At 42.0% G+C, this 21323-nt stretch overlaps 1 protein-coding gene across 1 annotated transcript in view; it reads left to right on the top strand.

The window, feature by feature from the left end:
- Window positions 1-7614, top strand: part of XRCC5 (X-ray repair cross complementing 5) — a 38989-nt gene extending 31375 nt beyond the window's left edge. Inside the window, exons 17-21 of the mRNA XM_079968834.1 lie at window positions 241-350; window positions 839-935; window positions 3342-3409; window positions 5525-5599; window positions 6368-7614. Of these exons, the coding sequence (XP_079824960.1) occupies window positions 241-350; window positions 839-935; window positions 3342-3409; window positions 5525-5599; window positions 6368-6382 (365 nt within the window). The 3' untranslated portion in view covers window positions 6383-7614. The remainder of the gene's footprint in view (window positions 1-240; window positions 351-838; window positions 936-3341; window positions 3410-5524; window positions 5600-6367) is intronic.
- The last annotated feature ends 13709 nt before the right edge of the window (window positions 7615-21323 follow it).

Below are 21323 nucleotides of genomic sequence, written 5' to 3'. Positions count from 1 at the left end.
CACTCACCTCACAGAGTGTTTGTTGTGGGGGAGGAAGGGAAAGGAGAATGTGAGCCGCTTTGAGATTCCTTTGGGTAGTGATAAAGCGGGATATCAAATCCAAACAACTCCTCCTCCTCCTCCTCCTCCTCCTCCTCCTCCTCTTCTTCTTCTTCTTCTTCTTCTTCTTCTTCTTCTTCTTCTTCTTCTTGTTTCTTCCTTATGAGCAATTTTTCTAATTTTCTGGTTCTTGCCTTTCAGTTAGTCAGCAGCTGATAAACCACATCCACCAGTTTCTGGAGAACAAGGGGCATCTGTATTATATGAAGAGCATCAACTGCATAAAAGTTTTCCGAGAGGAAGCTATTAAGGTAATGCGCATGTGGAAACTGCACTCATTGCTGGAGAGTAGGGGGGATGACGTGACAACATCAAAAAGGATGCACAGAATTAAAATGGCTATGGCATTCTGGAGGCTTAAAAGACACCTTGGTGTTATATATTGGCCTTTTGGGCTCTTCAGAGTTTAGACCAAGTTCCACTGGGGCTTTTCAAATGTGGAAAGACAATACCTCTAACCCGTTAGATGAAAAGGAAGCTGTGCAATTCCCAAATAACTTCTTGAATAAAGCAAATCACAAAAAAGACAGTGCTGCTTTGTGAAATGTCATTTCTTTAGTGACTCACCGCGCATTAGATGTTTGCTTCTGTGTGAGGCCAGATAAATGTGCAGTGGTTTGAAATGCTACCCCCTCCTCCCCCCATTTATTCAAGCAGGGTGTTATGATGAATTAAGAATATGGTGTCATGCTAACTTTTATTCATCGCTGTGATTCCTTTGTTATCCTTGTTGTTTCAGCTGTCAGAGGTGCAGTGCTTTAATGATTTTCTGCAGGCCCTGAAAAAGAGAGTGGAAGATAAAAATTTAACTGATTTCTGGGAGACTGTAATACAAGGTATGTCAGACATTATTTACAATGTACGGTGCAAGGGGGAGGAGAAGAGTGAAGCTTAGAGGCAAATCGGAAATTGCATGATTGTGCTCACAATTCTTTCCAGAAGAATGAGTAGACTGAATGCAGACCTGTAGTACATCTCTGCAGAGAATCTATATTGAAAAACATGGTTTATTATTTTATTTTATGTACAGTATGTAGTATGTGTGTGATAGCTCTGGAATGCAGTTATTTCCTTTTTTGTTATGTCCCCCCCCCCAAAGTATTTTACTTACCACTTTGTCCAGTTGCATTTATTTACCTTACTTTGTAGATCTGAAATGCATTTGATTTTTCCCTTGTGTGCCATAAAAGGGGATACAAAATAATAATATATAATACATGCGTTTTGTGTTTTTATCCTGTATTTTTATGCTTTGAACTGCCCTGAGATCTACAGATGAAGGGTGGTATGCAGATTTAATACATAAATTATAATAATCATAAAAAAACCACAAAAACATTTGCACTAAAAATTGCATGCAGACACTGGGTTATATCTAGCAAAGTCATCCCATTAGCACAAGTACTTCCACCTGTACCACAGAACTTCCACTCTTCCACATCTCCCACATTCCCAGAGATCTGCTCTGGAAGGTTGGGAACCCTCAGTACAGATGGGGGCGGGGCACACGAGAGGAAGTCCCATTGTATAGGTGAAAGCCCTTGAGTTAATGGGATGACTTGATTGTGTACAACCCACTGTTCCAAAGCAGAATGTTACATTGATACCACCGAGCATAGGGAATTAAGCAAGGGTGTGCCATGCCTGAGTAGTAAGGCAAAAGCCAGAACATTTTAATAATCAAAACTTGAGTCCACATATTCCTATATTGGTGGCAGCTCAATGTTCCTGGGTCTTGGCCACATACCCACGCCTTCCACTGATGTCCCCCTCTCTCCCACAACTGAGTGATGCACTCAGGTAACCGCTTGCCATGGTTGAGGAAGAGCATGTGCTCTGTGGCAGTCCTGTTGTGGTAGTTGCAATTTCCCCCTAGAATCCGGAATTCATACCATGTGCGAGTCCTGACTAGTGTCATTTGAGTTAATGAGGTTTAAATGTAAGCATAAAGGAGAAAGAAAGCAGAGCAATGAAATTGAAACTAGTACAAAAGGTGTTCACGTCAGGGACTGCAGAGAATGGTGGCTAATAGCTTTGTTAGTCACGCACTTGCATTTATTTGTTATTATGTATGTATTCAGCTATTTACTCTCAAAAATGTCTACGCAGTGCACACAAAAATTACAAAAGTATACAGTGTATGAAATCAATCGTAAAAACAAGCCTCATGGGTTTTCATTTTAACTATTGATATAACCTTTGACAAATTACTGTATCTCTCTGTCCTGGCATTTCCATTTGTGAAAGGGGAGCACTGGCTTTGGTTAAGGAAATGCTGGGATATACTGTGCAGAATATAACAATGTGTCTTTATTGGTAGACACTAGCAAACAAAGTATTTTCTAGTTGTTTACAATCTGCATATGGGATTTGTCCTTCCTTTTCCATACAAACCCTTTCCTTCCAAGCATCCCTTCCTGTCACTAGGTCCTGTGTGAGGTTCCCTACCACCACTGCTGCTCTCCTTCCTGGCATTTAGTCTCCTTGCATCCCAGTCCCCCTGTATTCTCTGCAGCACAAACCTCTCACCATCTTTAAAATGTGTGTGAAGGTTTTGCTCCTCTTCTTCAGGCAACGTGGAGCTGGTCCTGTCCATGGCCCATTCATGAGGTTTTTAACCTCTTGTTCACCACTCCTTAAATCTTGTCTATCCTGTCTCCTCAACCCTTATTCTCATCTCTTCCTATCTGAAGGCCCTACACGAGATCCTTACGTAAGCTAAACATCTTATATTACTCATCTGTCCCTGCAAAAGTTAAATTTTCAGTAAATATTCCATCAGATTTACAGTAGCTCAGTTAGTGGTTAAATGCAGCTTGTAAGTGTGACTTACATGAGGCATGGTGAATATGTGCAGGAACCAGTTGTTAGGCACATTAACTTCTTAACTTAAATTACACCTAACATACACACTTGGCTAGATCAGCATCACTGTATGCCATGTAAAACCTGTTTTATTCCTTTTCCCCCCTCCTGACAAGCAAAATTGGTGTAACTCAAAGTCATCTTTCTAGTATTCTAGAAACTAGTTGGTCCAGGGAAAAGCACACACCTTGAAATGGTTGGTTTTTTAATATATTACAAACATTCATTAGTTGTTTTTATACACCATGGTACTTGAGATTTTTTTGAGAGAGCTGTTTTACCCTCAAGAAAACATTGGTTTTGTGACCGTAAAATCTTCTGCTTCCACTCGGAGAAAATTATAGTATGGTACTTGTCTTTTGTTTGATTATTCATAGATAGAATTTCCTTGATCACCAAAGAAGAAACTGAAGGAAGCTCTCTGACAGCTGAAGATGCCCAAAAGGTATTGGATAGAGTGCCTTTTATTTTTATTTTTTAAGAAAAAAATATGTAGCTTACAAGCAAAGGTTTCTCTTCTGGAAACTCTGTCAGTATGTAGTGTGGCGAACCTAACCTACCTTTAGGCCAGGTAATGTTCTTTTGGGTGTGCAGATTGATGAGTGTGAAAAAATGGTACAGTTAGGGCCAGCCCTACTGTTAGGCAGAGTGAGATGACTGCCTCCGGCAATAGATTTTGACAGGAAAGAGCAGTTCTCTCTCTCCCCCCTGCCCCCGTCTTGGGGGGCATTTCCTGTTTCCCCTTAAGCAGCAAAATATCTTAGTACAGCTTGCTGTATGCCTGTGCACAGATGTGCATTCACGATAGCAGGTCTCTATCTCCAGCTGCTCAGAGAGTCCACCAGCTATTTTGTCCTCCCTACTATATCTTTCTTGTGAATGAGTTTTTGCTCCCACATGCAGCAAAGTGAGGTGGTAGAATTTGGGCCTATACCACTTCAGACTGAAGGTGTGGGGATGCCATTTTTAAATGATACTAGATAAATAATATATCCTACCTGCATATATTATCTAAAACTTTCTCCCTGGTGCTCTAGTTTACCATGTGCAGGGAGCTTTTTACATAGGGAAGCATTGTGCCTCCATTCTGAAGTGGCACAAGCTACTCTTCCACCTCCTTTATTGCTGATTCTACTGAATAGTTTATCCAGGCATTGAAGTTGATTTATTCAGCACATGGAAAGCCATTTCCCATGTAAGCTGGTATCCCTCTTAAATGCCCTGTGTGCCATGATATATTTGTATGTAATGCTAGCATGTGAGCAGGTCAAGTCATCTAAGTCACTGATCATGGGCACTAGGTAAGTCCATTTACATGGGTAAGAGCTTACCCCTTGGCCCACATCTTGTATTGACGGGAACTTTAATTCCTTTCCTTGGGAGAATTGTTCTCTCTAAGGCAGTATATTCATGAAAGAGCACAGGTGGGGAGTGTGTTCCTCTTCAGAACACAGAGCTGCAATGTTATAAGAACAGCCCTGCCAAGCACAGCCTGTCGTTATCTCAAGGAAGGTAATGGATTTCAGCACAACCATTACGTGTAATTTTGCTTCTGCATAAATGTAAAACAGATCTTGTCAGGAAAGAATAAAAATCAACTGCTGATACTCAGTGCCTTCTTGATGGGAAATAAAAAGTTTAATTTTGTTGCTAAGCAATTTCTCATCCTCAGTGTCTTCAAGACTCTGATGTGTTGTTTACATCTAATTTAGTGCCGAGATGCCACTCTAGAGGCCTTGGAGCAAATATGTAACTTTCAGAAATAGCGTTTTACCTTAATTAACTATGTAAAATGGGATCTGCTCCAGTGGAAAAAGGCTTTTAAATTTGACAACTTGCTTTTACTTCAATATTGCCTGTACAGTAATGGTTTTACATCCACAGTGTCAGGGAAAAAAGCATACAGGGATGATGTGTTGAGACTTTGCAGTCTTCTCAGCTGTATAACCTTAGCAGATCCGTGATGCTTTCTGCTTCAAAGGCCATAGCAGCCTTAAGTTAAACATTATGTGTAGAATAACATTTGCTTGCAGCTTAGGAAACACTGGCCTTTGGACTGTGATGCTGCTAGAGCAGCCATCATACATTGTGAATTTTTTATTTGGGGAGCTGCAGTTAGAGCGTTTGTAATTTTTTTCTGTTGCTGGAAATTTGAATTGGATTAAATTTGTGACTTTAAAAACATTTCTGTGCTCTGTGGCTGTGACTCGTTGCTCAGTTTAGAGATCTTAAGTGGTTGAAAGACTTTAACCCAGGTTGGAATGGGCCATTTTCTGAGTATCAAAGGTTGCAATAGAATCATGTAAGAAACTGCAGAACAAAATTGAAATTTGGAAAATTTAGTCAAATGTAATTTGCTAGTGTACTTTTACACACTGATTTGTTTGTCTTGTATTGTGACTCTAATATTTGTTTGTTTGTTTGGCTATATTCAGTTGTTTTTAAGTTTGTTCTAATTTAATTTCTTCCACTATCTATTATTATTCAATGTTACTGTTATAGATAATCAAAAATCAGAATGGAATTCCCTATTGACATTTGAATAACTGTTTGTTTATAGTTCTTGGCTCCAAAAGAAAAGCTCATGGAAACTTCACCAGTGGCAGATGATGACGGCGGTGATGTTGATGATCTGGTAAGTTTTTTAAAGAATTGTTCCAACATGATTACTTTAAGTAACTGGATTGTACTGGAGGATGATGCGGGTGATAAATATTCATGTTAATGTGAAGTTTTTTACATTTCTGTATCCCAGGGGGTAGGCAGGTGGTGTGCTCCGGGGGTAGGCGTGTTCTGGTCCATGGCGTCACAAAGAGTCGGACACGACAAAACAACAACAACAGGCGGGTGAGGGAGGCGCGGCTGGTGCAGTATGGGGCAGGCCCAGCTCACTAAAGCCGCTTTATCTGAGCCTTGGTGACCCTACCAGATTTGAATCAAGAGGTCGTAAAATATTTTCTCATCTTATCAGGCAGTGGTTCTCAAATTGTGGATCAGGAATTAAGATAGGGAATTAATGGATCACTTCCTGTGCCCTTGCAATAAATGACTTAGGGCCAGGGTGTTAGTAGTGTTAGTGACTAATGTTGGTTGTCACCCTCTACCTGTAAGTTCCCTGTAAAGGCTTAACATTTACAGACTTCCCTTCTCTAAACCTCCTCCGTACCTGTGGGAAAAGCTGCTGGGTCAGAAAGGATTTGGCGTTAAGACTGAATCGAGCCTTCTTGCTTTTTTTGTTTCTGTAATGAATGGAGCACTGCCATAAACTATATCATAGTAGTAAATCTCTCTTACTTAAGTTTTAAAAGGCTGTACATATTTTTCTTCAATAACTATCACTTTGCACAAGCTTTAGCCTGAAATTGATGGCCGCATTTTCAATTCTGCCATTTTGCTTTTGCAGCTGGACATGATTTAAGTGGATGGACAGTGTCTTGGAATGGGTGGATCTGAAGATGTTTTGAGGCTCCAGAGAGAATGACATGGGTGGTAAAGAAAGGTGTGGCCAGGAAGTCCTGTGTAGATACTCTGACCCAGAAAGAGGGCACTGGCTCCAAGGAAATCTCCAGCATGGTGCAAATCTTCATTTTCTCTAATTTGTCACAAGTTACCAAGGCAATGCATTGAATTTTACCTGCTCAGTCTCCATTTAATAGGACAGATTCACATTCTCTGAAGCAAATACCTGTTGTTGTCATATGTTGGCTTTTGTTATAGTCACAAGAGATTTTGATGCCTTAACCTCACTGCCTGCGGAGGGAATGCTGTCAGAATGAAATCCCAATAGACTTTGTATCCAGAAATATGTGTGTCTTTTTGGCATACTGACAGAAATACTGTCCGTTCATGAATGCCGTAAACACCTGAAATACCAATGAAGAATTTAAAAAAGATTCCAAATATTTGTACTCATAAACTGCAACCCAGAAAAGCCTCTTGAGTTGCAAATGTTTATCTGTTGAAGCTCATGCTTTATGTGTCCTTTCCAATGCAGCACCTACCAGGTGAATCACAAGCCAGTTTTTATACACAAAGGTGGTTGTGTGTTTTTTGCCAATTCAGAGTTTGCATATCTATGCCTTCAAGTGGTTAGAAGCAGCTGCTGAATATCCCACCCTACTGCTCTGTGGGTTCCTCCATCAAGCCCTTCCTATTTGTCTTTTGTAGTCAGCAGAGCTCTAGTGTTAGTTGTCAGCAGTTGAAAGAAGAGTAGATGAAGCTATCAGCAGAGGACAAGACTGGGAGCCACAACGGCTGCATCCTTTCCCTCTGCCTTGGAGCATTTAAAGTCACAACCACAGCCTGTGGTACAGACATAGCATTCTTCCTGATGTTGCAGGACACGGTTCAGACCAGTCATTTAACTTCCTTTATTTCCTCCTCACATTCCTCCCAACCCCCAATTTCTACATCCAAAGTCAGGTTTTTGCCTTTTAACCTTTTCCTTAACAATCACCAGTTTTTAGCTGCCTTGGTTAGTTTTCATAACTAACAGTGCACCTAGTTGCCAGTGCCATTGATGCTAAAAGCACTGGGTAGATGTAGGCTGGCTTGATGCAGTGTAATTTGTTACAGTCTTGGTTGTAAAGATAATAATATTGTTGCTATAGAAAAATTATATATTAAAAGCCAAAGTATGTTTAGTAGGAACCTTGTCTTGTCATTTCTGTACTCTGCAACATGGCTTCTTATTCGTAAAACGGGTTTCTTCTTTCCTCATCACAAGGAGGGTAGGTTTAAGGGCACTTAAAAGCCTTGGCTTTCCAAGCGAGGGCATGAAAATAAGCAGAAGGGGGGGGGGCTTTTTTTAAAAAAGTGGCTTGAGTCTGTCACCAGTTCTTTGGTGTGGTGATTGCTCTCCTCTCCTCTTGTCGTGCTGGTCCACTAGTAGCATTCATCACAGCAAGTGGCACAGTTAACTTACCTACAGGTGCCCATCATCTGAAAAAAACCATGATCCTTGGAGAAAGCTGATGTCTGGAAGGGCCCTTATTTTTCTTCCCTTGCCACAGGATCCAAACACATCTTTGCAAAAGGAGGCTCCTGGGGCAAGCTTCCAAATTCTGATGGTCTGTGAATTGACTGCCTTAACCAGAAGATTAATATTCCAAAGTGTCTGTTTTCTTTCATGGTTGTAACTTTAATGAACAGAGTTGTGATAAATCAGTTTATTTTAGATGTATTGCTAGCCCCCTTTTTTGGGGTGGGGGTTTAGTCTATTAATTGTTTGGCTTTCAATCAATTAAATCAGCAGTCGTTCTGAAAGTTAATGTATTTTGCTGTCAGAATAGTGGGTTGACTGCATACTGCAAAATATTGTGTAACATTCAACTGCCCTGCTGTTAGCTCTGTGGCTGCCTTATGAAACCCTTTTGAAACTTCTGCCAAGAGTTTACTAACTCAAAGAGGCAGCAGCAGTACAGCGGCTTTAAACATGGGACTGTGGTCATGGGAGATATTTTCTGGCTGTAAGAGAATTGCATCCTAAGTCTGAAAATCTTGCTGTTGGCTATAGGTTTTGAGCCCTATGTTTCTGAGGCTCTGGTTATTCTCACCTGTTTGCTGACCTGCACCACATTGTAGCACACACAGCAGATCCATAGAATTGTACTTTTCCGAAAAGGCTCCATATTAGCCACCCAGACAAAATTGAAAGATCCATTTTCTGCAGATCTGGCTTCAGGTTCCACCACCCTTATGGCATCAGACAAGCCACTCATTTTACAGTCCAACTTTCCCACGTGTAAAAAGAGTGATAGGGTTGTTCTGGGGATTCACGTGTAAGCTACTGTGAATCTTCTTGAGTTAGCCAAAACCACAGTGAGTTGGAAAATGTTCCCTGATATGCAGTAGACCCAAACCAGCTGTTCTAATTTCAACCACTCAAGAATGGATTCAGGAAGTTATGTGAACACAGAGACAGATGGATACTGCTCAGAGCATCAAGCTGCAGCTTGGATGTTTTGACTTTCCACATATTACTCTGACGGTTATTGGCTGTATGCACATGCTTAAAGCCTTCAAAATGAAATGTTAAAGGCTGGAAATGGATCCATTGTCTCACTTCTCCCATCTCCTCCTGCTGTCATGCAAGATGAGAAACAATGAGCAGTTTACTAGTTGCCATAAGCTTTGTGTCTCGCTTTGTTTATTGGTGCCCTGAGCGTGCTGGAATTGTATTATTGGCTGGGCAGTTGTGCTGTGAATGCCTTGAGAGGAGAGGCATAATTTATATGTACTAATAGAACTTGGAGATAGTCACACTTATCTCGGGCTCAGCAGGCCGCCAGGCACAGAATATGGTTGTGAGAACGTTGCCTGTTATGTTCAGAACAAACAGCAGAAACACACTTAAAATTGGGTTCTCTATTTTTATGAGGTTTCTCAAAGGAAGATAATTTGTTATGTGTGTTAACAGGGGTGTCAGTAATTGGTGTTTGAATGACTGGGTTTTTTAATGCCCAATATCTCAATCAATAATGTGCATGGCAGGGGCAAACACGCCAGCCTTGGGCTGTTATGGATGAGCTGGGAGGTTTTTACAAGGGGTCTGGCCTTCTCCGACTGAAAGCAAGAGCTGCCTTATATTCGCTCTCTGTTTTTGTTGGCTTGTTCTCTGCTGTCACCTCCCTGTTTATTGGTTTTATTTATTGGCGGGCCTTCCTAGCACACCTGTTGCCTTTCTTGTCCTGCTCAAGTGCTCAGAATAAGAACAGCCCTCTATGCAGCAGTAAGAGGAGGAGGAAGGGCAGCTGAGACTCAGAGAAGCATTGGCTCTTCAACAAATACCAAATACCGAGAATCAGTGTAGTATAGTGATTAGAGGCTCGTATTCAAAATCCCTATTTAGCTAGAAAATTCACTGGATGACCATGGACCAGTTGTTCTCCCTTAACCTGACCTACCTCACAGATGAAATAGGCAAAGAAAACTAAATAAACTGAGCTGCTTGGAGAAAGGGACAGGATAGAAATGCAGCCTATGGAATGACAGGTTGACTCCAGCTCTTTACTTCCATGGATCCTAGACAGGGGCAGACTTTGGTCTTTCAAATTTCAGCTGCACCTTGTGAGAGACCAGAAGTCTGTGCCCCACCCCATCTTCCGTTTTGCACATGCACTGTGTCATAGTCGTGAAGACCTGTGGTGCCCCCTGCTTGGTGCCCAGTGCAGTTTCCTAAATCCACTTCTGATCTTAGATCTGATACCCCTCACTTTGGAGTAGAAATTCCTTCTGGCATGTGGGTGACTTAAATTACTGAAGGACAAGAAAAAGCTAACAGCACAGCCTAGAATTCATTGCAGGATTGTTGTGATGGTGGGAGCAAAGAGTTTCCTTCCCTGCTACCTTTCCAGGTGTTTTGGGTGATAAAGAAAGCTATTAACACCCAGCAATGACCATCCACAAGAAGACCTTTTTTTATAGCCTACTGTAACATGTTTACAAGGATCTTGCGACAGCTCAAGTATGATTCAAAATGGAAGCCGCAGGCGCTGGTTTCTTCTGGCTGGGTTTGCAGAGAATGTCATTACATCTCTTGAAGAGGATATGCTGCAGTCTCCACTGAAGGAGGTGGTTTTTAGGTCCTTTATTAAAAGAAGTCAATTTTTATTTTATTTTATTCAGATTCATAACTATAGTTTAAGCTGAGTAAAACTGATTCTTCTATATATTACCACTGTGGAGAGAACAGATAACCGAGGTAGTTTGGTGATCTTCATTTCCTGTGACCTTGGGAATGCAATTCTTTGGTGTTCAGCATCCTAGCCTTGCAAGCGTCTCTCCATATGGATTAATACCATGTGAAATAAAATGCATGCTGGCTGAACATATATGCAAATGAGCATGCAAGTGCCATGATTTACGCAGTGCAGTCATGTGATCTTTGCGAATGCGAGAGCAGCATTGGCAAGGAAAGCCTGGGCGAGTCTTTGATTCATTGAGACACTTAGTTTGCATGGTGTCAGTTCACACTGGGTTCCTTAGCATCATGCTGCATGGGAAGAAAACAGTTTTGAGGCCTAATTTGAATTTATAACAATAGGCAAGGGCCTCAAATATAAAGCTATTTACATTTAGAAGCTCTGTCCTTAGCTAAACCTAGGGTGCTAAAATATGGCAAGGGACTCAGAACATTGCTGAGTTTTACATATCAGTCTCTCTAACTGTGAACTCTGGCAGTACAGCTTACAATCGGAATCTATTTAACAATTTTCAGAGAGCTAACTGTTTAGTCCCTTGCAAGAAAAACAACCAAGAGTATTGTTGCACCTTAAAGACCAGCACATTTATGGCACAAGCTTTTGCGAATTGTAGTCTACTTCATGGTTAAAGGTCTCCACTGGGAACTGGGAGTTCCCTTTCCTTTTGTATATAGAAGTCAGAAAGGAAGGCCCTCTGATAATCTAGACCACGGTGGGGGCAAAGAGTTAAGGTCTCTCTTTGGTCCTGGTCAGAATCCTATGCACACATCTCTTTACTTTAAAAAATCACATTTAAAAATAATAATATTGTTACAGTATAGGATTGGGGGGTTGGCCTGGATGATATCCAAACCTGTGAGGTTAGAATTTAAAAGAAGAAGTCTGCTAAACTGCTCAAATCTCTCTCTTCATTAAGATAATGTCCCTACCTGGCCCAGCTAACTCCTTCCGGTAGCATCCTAAAGAGGGTGCTGTGTTGTCATGGGAACAACTGAGAGATGCTGTCAGGCCAGGGATGTCCGGAGTGAGGAATGAATACTTTATTGTCAAAAGTACACTTACAAGTTAGGGAAAGGCATGTCCACCAGTCCTGCATACTCCTAGGTGTGCACCCAATGAGGCAGTTGCAGCAACAGAGAGGGCCTGCCCCCAACCTCAGCTTATGTATCTCCCCCATCCGAGCTGCGTGCAAGCAGGCGAAGACTCTCCCTTGTGTGTAACCAATTTCTACTCCTCCCTCTTCCATCCTCTCCTGGTCCTGAGAGACAAGGGAGCCGGAGTGATGGAGCCAGAGAAGGAGGTATGGAGGTGCTTATTTCCACACCAGCCTGGCACATCTCTCCCTCCTCCTGCAACCTGTTCTTCACTCTCCAATCCTGCAGCTTCTCCTGCCTCTGCCTCTCATCTCTTGTCCGTTACTGGCTCCCCCAAATCACAGATTCCATCTTCCAAGTCAGTCTCCAATTGTCCCAGTGCCCATTCACCACTATCAAGCCACCACTGCTCAGTGTCCAGCCAGTCCCTGACTGGTCATGTTCTCTGGGCAGAGGGGTTGGGTAGGCACTTCCACAACTCCCTCACCTAATTGGAAGTGGTATCATTGTGAAATCCAGAAATCATTCGGCCAAGGGGCTAGCTTTTGTGTGTGATGTTTGGCTAATGCTGGACAAGACAGAGAGATTTGACTCTCTTGGTGTGCTGAGTCCAAAGCTGTGGTTGGGCAGAGACCACGATCTGTTGGAGTGTTAATGCTGTGAGCTCTTCCATCCTAAGCTCATGTTGTGTATATGTGTAAATAAAAACCGAACTTCAGGTAAGCACAGACACCTCTAGAGTGTCTCACCTCTTGGAGATTGTGATGCATGCAGTGATATATAGGGAGAGGTGACCTTTACTGAACATAGTGCTAATGTGAGAATTCTGGATGTTTTGAAATACGAAGCGTTTTTTCCACTAGCTGTTGATAAAAACAGCAAAGACTTCTTGTGATGAATGAATTATGGCACCAACACTTTGTTGCCTCTGCTGCAACAGGCTACCCCTCTGGTAGCTGTTAATAAAATCTCTGATGGCAGAGCTGACAAGTTTGCAATTTATGAGATGGATTTTGTCCCTCATGACTTAAACATATTTCCGTGTGCAGCTTTTCATTTCCTGCTTAATTTATTTACCATTAAAATTACTGGATGAGTAATTCCTCCTTTCTAGTTGGTTATTACACTGGATTTCTTCTGAATCATTTGATGAGCCATAATCCAAAACTTGCATAAGTGCCCTTTAACCGATTGAAATTATTGGGCGAATGGCTTGGTGGTGTTTATGGAATCGGGTCAGTAGAGGTTGGTCACTTTGGGAAACTGGGGCAATGCCCCATCACATGGTGTTTAAAGTGTGGAAATTAAACGTTTTGCCCAAAATACGCCCCACCAACCTTCTCTATTTCCTGTTCTCTGTTCTATCCTTCCAGTTGAACTACTGCAGCCATTTCTGTCAATATCCCATACTCTGGCCAATCAGCTCTTTCTACTGTTCAGCCAATCCCAAGCCAAAATATTGTTCCACCATCCATCTCCAGGCAGAATAACACATTCACATAGCTTCTGCTAGGGCACCCCAAGCACTTTGTATTTTTAAAAATAAAATCTTTATTTGTATCCTTATAAACAATCTAGCCAATCATGGCACAGGTGTTAGCAGGCAGTTCCCCCCCCCCCCAAAAAAAACCCACTCCCAAATTGCTTTAGACTTTTGACTCTACAAAGTGCTGGCATTTTGGCAAGCCAAAAAAAGAATCATTCTTCCATTCTGAACATGTTCAGACCTGTTTCTTTGCTAAGCAGCCTAACTGAACTGGAGAAAAAAAGGCATGTTTTGCTGAGACACCAGCCAGCAGGTCAGCAAAGCAAGTTTTTATTTCTTTTGTTATTATTGATTTGACTAGTGAGACATAGGGGGAATTTCTTCCAGCTGCTTCTGACTTCTTCTTTTCAAATGTATGGTGCTTATTATTTTTATAATGTGGTGTCTATTATTTACAAATGTGTGATGTTATTTTTATGCCATTTACAGTAGTACCTCGGGTTACAGGTGCTTCAGGTTATGGACGCTTCACGTTACAGAATCCGCTAACCCAGAAATAGTACCTCGGGTTAAGAACTTTGCTTCAGGATGAGAACAGAAATCGCGTGGTGGCGGTGCAGCAGCAGCAGCGGGAGGCCCATTAGCTAAAGTGGTACCTCAGGTTAAGAACAGTTTCAGGTTAAGAACGGACCTCCAGAACGAATTAAGTTCTTAACCCGAGGTACTACTGTATTTTTAAATAAATGGTGTAATGGGGCCTGTTGTATGTTGAGGATAAGAACTACTTAAAATGGTGGCCCAGTATAAGACAATGGGAGAGTGCCAACCAGTGCCTTTTTAGAATCTCCTTTTCTCTTCAAGAGAAGTGAGGGTGTAACGAAAAAAGGCTACATTAAAGATAGAAAATACTTACAAAGTAAGTCGTATAAGGTGCCAGGGAATGAAATGGGAACTGTGTGTGTGTATACAGAGCATCTGCTCTATAGAGTAGGGTTGGGCGAACGTTTCTATTTCATTTTCTCCCTGTTTCTGATTTTTCCAATATTAAGTTCAACTCCCTACATTTCCACATCAGTTAGACAACTTCTTTTCAAAAAGTCCTCATGAAAATCCACCTACATTTTAAGATTCAGCTGCATTTAAAATTGTGGGTTGATTTTATTGTGTGCTGTTTCTGTTTTAAACTATTCTTAAATTTTAAATTGTTTTTAAAACTGTTCCTATATATTTAACTGTTTCATTTTTGTTGTATTGTAAATGGCTTCGGGATATCTCATGGGACGAGATTCATGCGTCAGGCCTGCGGCTTTGTAGGAAAAGGCATCATAGAGCAGCCAGAGTAGGATCGGGGTGGGCAGATTTGATGCAGTTTGCATTTAAAGGCAAAAGCCTGTGTGTTGTTTTTGGAATGATGTTTGCTATTCTGAATGTCATATATTTTATAGTTGGCTGACTTTATTACTTTGAGTATATATCTATATCCATATCTATATTTACAGACAATAGAAGGTTATAAATCAACTACAGTAGTCAGCAAGCCCACACTGACTTTTGCCATTAAAGGCAATCTTGAGTGAAAGATGGAGGAGGTGAGGAGAGGGAGCTGCTTAACCCTTTCTTCCTTGAACTCTTGCTTCTAAAAAAGTCTCTGGACCCATTAACTGCTTTTTGACCCTTTGAAGTGAAGCGCCCCTATCAGTGGAAGGAGACGATATTTGTTGATGGTCTTGGTGTACAGCAGCTTTATATTAAATAAATGTATGTAAGCTAAAAGTCCTGTATGAAGTAGCCCCATGGTTTCTTAAAGCGATTCATGGGCCGTCGCCATAATTACACTGTGCATTTGCATTTGCATTAAACACTCCCAAATTGTAAGCAAAACACGTGGTGTGCTGTGACTCATGGATAGCCACGAAAAGGGATTTTATTGACCTGGCTTGGGAATAAATAATCAAGAGAGAGGGCAGGGAGTAGGGAGAGAAATGAACAAAGCATTTCAACTTTTTTCTCCCACCCTTTTTTCTTTATTTTAGAAAACAACCTTCAAACACCCAAGAATATTTTGTCTGCCCATCAAGAGCTCTTGCTATTTCATTCTTGATGTGGGAACATGACAGGAAAGTGACACAAATGAAGTCTTAAAATGAGACTCCTTTCCCATTAGGCTGATTCTTGAGGGTAGCACAGCAGTCTTCTCCATCAAATTTCTACCTCCCACCAGCAGTTCAGAATGCTGAATCTTGAGTCTGGATCTGTGATAGATTGTCTCAAACATACAGAGATATCCTGATGTCTTACCACCCAAGCCTACCACCCACACAAAGCTGTGTCAAATTCCAGGGAAGGTGTGCTTAGTGCAACTTTTGGAAATGCCATCAAAGAAACAACTATAGAGTTAGCGTGTTCATGATGTAAAAATCCTTTGGGAACCAATGGGGGAAGCCATGAACGGGGTTCTGCACACCTGAAGCAATGAACTTACATAAGTGAATTGCTTTCCTTCATTGCTCTTATCAGAAAGGAGGCAGGGAAGAGCTCTATCTGTTAGTGCCACATTAATCTGTGAATGTAGCACTACCAGCTTTTGTCAGAGGTGACGGTGGGGAGACATGTGGAAGAGAAACAAGAGCACCTGATTGTATCAGTGCATTGCAAAAACTTCGATGGAAATCGTAGCATCGGGACGATGTTTTGCAGAATAGAGCACAGATCAGACACTGCAATCAGAGAGAAGCAAAGAGGGCATTTTCCTCCAAGATGTTTCTGATGTAAAAGGGTCGCCCTCCATTGTTACTAATGAGTATTATACCATTAATTGTTACAATAAAAGCATAATAGTGAGAACTGATGCTGTGCCAAGGACAGGAAAGAGGGGGAAAGGAAAACATCTCTCCTGTGTCACTCTAGACTTTGGTTCAGGAAAATGTTCATTCCTCCCCCGAGAGGTGAGAAATCTGGAAGGCTAAAGACCTCACCTTGATCTGCTCCATTTATAACAGGCGGGGGAAAGCATTAATAAAGTAGGCTGGGGAAGTTGGTGTACAGAAACCGCAACGATGTTGGGGAAAATGCTAGAGTCAAATGTGGCAGTGTTTAGACTAGGCAGCTGTTTGTGTACAGCATCTAATCCTGTTGTCTTCCAGATGTTTTGAACTTTAATTCCCATGAGGCCCAGCCAGCCCTGATGGGAGTTGTAATCCAAAACACCTGGGGCCAGGTTGGCAAATCCATAACCTCAGTGGGAAAAACCTCAGTCAGGTATACTTGTGCATGTACACTTTTAAACAAATCTGCTGAGTTTATCTGTGTGCTATTGATGACCATTTTACATTGCTTTAAGTATACTGCTTAGAAGGCTTATTAAAATTAAGCAGTTTATATCATTTGTTTTAATAAAGAAAAAGTAAATAAACATCTTTCTTTGCTTCACTTCTTTGGACTCACAGCTGTCCATGGAGGCACAGGTCAAATCTGTGTCCAGGGCAGCTGTTTACCAGCTCCATCTGGTACGTAGGCTGAGACCCTATCTGCCTGCGGACTGTCTCGCCAGAGTGGTGCATGCTCTGGTTATCTCCCGCTTGGACTACTGCAATGCACTCTACGTGGGGCTACCTTTGAAGGTGACTCGGAAACTACAACTAATCCAGAATGCGGCAGCTAGACTGGTGACTGGGAGCGGCCGCCGAGACCATATAACACCGGTCTTGAAAGACCTACATTGGCTCCCAGTATGTTTCCGAGCACAATTCAAAGTGTTGGTGCTGACCTTTAAAGCCCTAAACGGCCTCGGTCCAGTATACCTGAAGGAGCGTCTCCACCCCCATCATTCTGCCCGGACGCTGAGGTCCAGCGCCGAGGGCCTTCTGGCGGTTCCCTCATTGCGAGAAGCAAAGCTACAGGGAACCAGGCAGAGGGCCTTCTCGGTAGTGGCGCCCACCCTGTGGAACGCCCTTCCAGCAGATGTCAAAGCGATAAACAACTACCTGACATTCAGAAGACATCTTAAGGCAGCCCTGTTCAGGGAAGTTTTTAACGTGTGATTTTACTGTATTTTTGGTTTTTATGGAAGCTGCCCAGAGTGGCTGGGAAGGCCCAGCCAGATGGGCGGGATATAAATAATAAATTATTATTATTATTATTATTATTATTATTATTATTATTATTATTATTTTATAGGCCAGGCATAGGCAAACTTGGCCCTCCAGATGTTTTGAGATTACAACTCCCATCATCCCTGACCACTGGCCCTGTTAGCTAGGGATGGTGGGAGTTGTAGTCCCAAAACATATGGAGAGCCGAATTTGCCTATGCCTGTTATAGGCAAACTCCTGCAAGTGATAAGTAAATATATAATGCTGTGTTAGTGTTAACAAAAGAAGAGCCCCGCTGGGCCACACCAAGGGCTTATCTAGCCCAGCATCCTGTTCCTCATAGTGACCGACCAGATGCCTTTGGGAAGCTCACAAGCAGAGCATGAGGACAATAAGCCCTTTCCCACAGTTGTTTCCCAGCAAACTGCTATTCCCTGTTGAAATGAAGGTACTCCAAAATGATGTCATTGCCTAAGACACTAATGTGCTATGTTGCCATTCTTCTGACAAAAGCATTTCTCTTGTGCTTCAACACATGTTGAAAACCAGTCTTGGCCACACAGCGGAAAATTTTGAAGGCTGTTTTGCTACACAGACAACTGTTGCTTGCATTCAACAGGCCCAGCAGCCAGGATGGATTGTCACTCATATGGAAGTGTCAAAAGCAACTGCCACAAATTGTCAGCGAGAAGCAGCCAAATATATTCACTTTCCTTCTAATTAATCTCATTTCTGAAGACTGGCACTCTGATAAATTGGTGGCTGTTTCAGTTTCCCAAAAGTTCTGCGGTAATTGGTGGGCTACTTTTCCTTTAAATTCCTTTAAATTTCCTGACATCTGACCAAAAGAGAAGGGGAAAGAATTTCTGTTTTTGCATTCTCTCCACCTCCCCGTCTGCTGCCATTTGATGATTTGGTCAGTTCAAGACAACCTGTTTATTGAGCATTCATCCTGACTGGTTTGCACAAAGTTTGCTAGGCGTTTGGACAACACAGTCTGCTTATTCAGCTTTCATTCTGATTTGTTTGTGGACCTTGCAGACCAATCAAATGATTGGCATTCCACACTTTCCAGTGCATCTCCCCATCATTTCATCATTTTCCTTATTGCAAATTGTCTCTTTTTTGGGGGAAGTGTTTGTGTTGCATGAGAGCTCCAAAACCACTTTAATTGTGCAACCTGAATTTGCTGGTATGCTTCTGAATCCCACCAACAAAATAGCAACAATCTGGAAGCAGCCAAAGCGCTCCTTTTACTGCTTTGAATCTTTTTTATTGTGTTTTGTTATAAATGACAATCTTTTATTTCCTTAACAAAATTCCTCAGAAAACCATTTACACAGGATGTAGAAATGAATCTCCATTTCGTTCTCAGACTTGGATGCCCACCAACCATTCGTAACAAAACCCGAGTCCTTTGTCACTCCAGATACTTGTGCTTCGATTATCTTTGTGCTTACTTTGATCTATGTATGGCTCGGTCTATCCCTCCTGCACTTCAAGAATTGATCATCTCTCCCTTTTTGTTGGTATAGTTTTAATGTGGCAAAAAAGACAACTTTTTGTAAACAAGTAGACAGCAAACATATCCACTAGCATTCACCCCTCCCCCCCCCCATTTTTAGGGCTGGTCCCACCATGAAGTTGTCTGGTTGGGTATCAATTTTCCTCATCTTTCTGTGTCAATAAAAACAATATTGAGCTTCTTTCCAAGAAGTTGTTGGATGGGGGGGGGGGGGCTTTGATTAAGGTCCAAAAGTATCTAGGGGCAGCACTGCTCACTTTCACTCCTCTGCATAAAGACATCAAATTCAACCCCTGCCAATTAGATGGGATCAAAGTTAAAAAAACCACAGAAAAACCTCAAGGGTAACTAACATAAATGAACTTAAATCACCAGCCTCTCTATACAGAATCTAATGACTGTGATGCCCATAAATAGAATGACAACATTTATTACAAAAAAGATAAACTCTTGTAGCAAAGAAAAGGCAAGATTTCAAAAAGAAAGCTGAATGCCAGATGTACAGTGGTACCTTGGGTTACAAACACTTTGGGTTACATACTCCGCTAACCCAGAAGTAGTACATCGGGTTAAGAACCTTACCTCAGGATGAGAAGAGAAATGGCGCGGCAGCGACACGGCAGCAGCGGGAGGCCCCATTAGCTAAAGTGGTACTTCAGGTTAAGAACAGTTTCAGATTAAGAATGGACCTCCGGAACAAATTAAGTTTGTAACCAGAGGTAAAGGTAAAGGGACCCCTGACCATTAGGTCCAGTTGTGACCAACTCTGGGGTTGCGCACTCATCTCGCTCTATAGGCCGAGGGAGCCGGCGTTTGTCCTCAGACAGCTTCCGGGTGGCCAGCATGACTCAGCCGCTTCTGGCAAACCAGAGCAGTGCACGGAAATGACGTTTACCTTCCCACCGGATCTACTTGCACTTTGCTTTCGAACTGTTAGGTTGGCAGGAGCAGAGACCGAGCAACGGGAGCTCACCCCGTCGTGAGGATTCGAACCACCAACCTTCTGATCGGCAAGTCCTAGGCTTTGTGGTTTAACCCACAGCGCCACCCGCATCCCAACCAGAGGTACCACTGTATAAAATCTATAATCCAATAACTGGAATGGATGAATCCATATACAAAACATGTATCAAAATAGTACACAACCTATGCAGTAATATGAATAAAAAGAAGTGTAAGGGACCTTCATACGTATATTGTGGATATTATTTTGATACATGTTTTGTTTATGGATTTACCCATTCCTGTTATTGTATTATGGATTTTGTACATCTGGTATTCAGTTTGAGGGATTTTTGCACTCTTTATTAAAAGTTTTTTCTATTTAATAATTTTTGTTAGTATATTTATGTCCATCACAGCCATTAAATTTACCTTGACCTTTTTATTTTATGTTGTTGCCTTTAATAGTCAGACATGATTATGATGATTCCTTCTTTTGGTTTGTCATAGAGATTTAGCTAGGATTGCCTTGGAGAGAAGAGTTTACCTATCTTCCTCCCCAGCGGTGCAGAATCTGTGGTCCAATGGATGTTGCTGGACTCCAGCTGCCACCAGCCCCTTCTGTCAGCATGCACAATGTACAGGGATGAAGGGAGCGGGAGTCTGGCAACAGATGGCCACAACTTTGTCACTTACCCCTGTAGCCACAAGTTGGTCATTTACCCCTGTAACCTGCCCCTTCTGTTTCTTTAATTGCACCAAGTATAACAACTGGGAGATGCACAGTACAAAGAAATAGTTTTTTCCCTTCCACAGAAGTGAGTTCTTGCTTTTGGGGCAACCGTAAGCCAGCTGAAGTAAGAAAACTTGACTGTTTCATAAGAAGTTGTGAAAGTGAAAAAGAAGAAATAATCATTTTTTTTGTTTTTGTTTTTTGTTTTTTAAAGATGCAAATTAAAGGCAACACAGGAGAACTGTCAAAGCAAGAAGGGAGGTATGAGAGAAAGGAGATGAACATTCAGTAGAAAATTTCTTCGTTTTGGCTAAATCATATTGTCTCTTGCCTTGATCCGTAATATGCATTCTGCCTCCCCCATGCTACATTAAAGGAGGAAAGAGGAAAATAAATGGTTGTGCTGTTACAAATGTTCCCTCTGTGGAAGCATTCCACCTTGCCAGACGGAACAACCCCCCATCTCCTGCATGTTGTGTTGGGTGTTCTTCTGACACCCCCCCTGAGCTATTTGGAGAGGGCATGTGGACAGGGGGAGAGCAGGGTAAGGGTTTGCTAGGTCATTCCCACCCAATGTATTTGATTTTTTGCTTAGTAATATTCTGTTCATTAGGAAAAAGAAGGGGGGAAATAAATGGAACCCTTCTATGAACCAAAGGGGGAGGAGGGTGTGAGTTTGAGTGTGTGCTGCAGAGCACCACTATTAATGCCACCACCATGCATGCTGAGAATAAACTTGCAACCTCTCTTAGTCTGCAGCTTTGGAACCCATGGCTGCAAAAGCG

Source organism: Podarcis cretensis (genome assembly GCF_951804945.1).
Source record: "Podarcis cretensis genome assembly, chromosome: 1".
Taxonomy (NCBI): Eukaryota; Metazoa; Chordata; class Lepidosauria; order Squamata; family Lacertidae; genus Podarcis; species Podarcis cretensis.
Note: the sequence above shows the minus strand (reverse complement) of the source record. Positions and strands in the feature narration are given on the sequence as shown.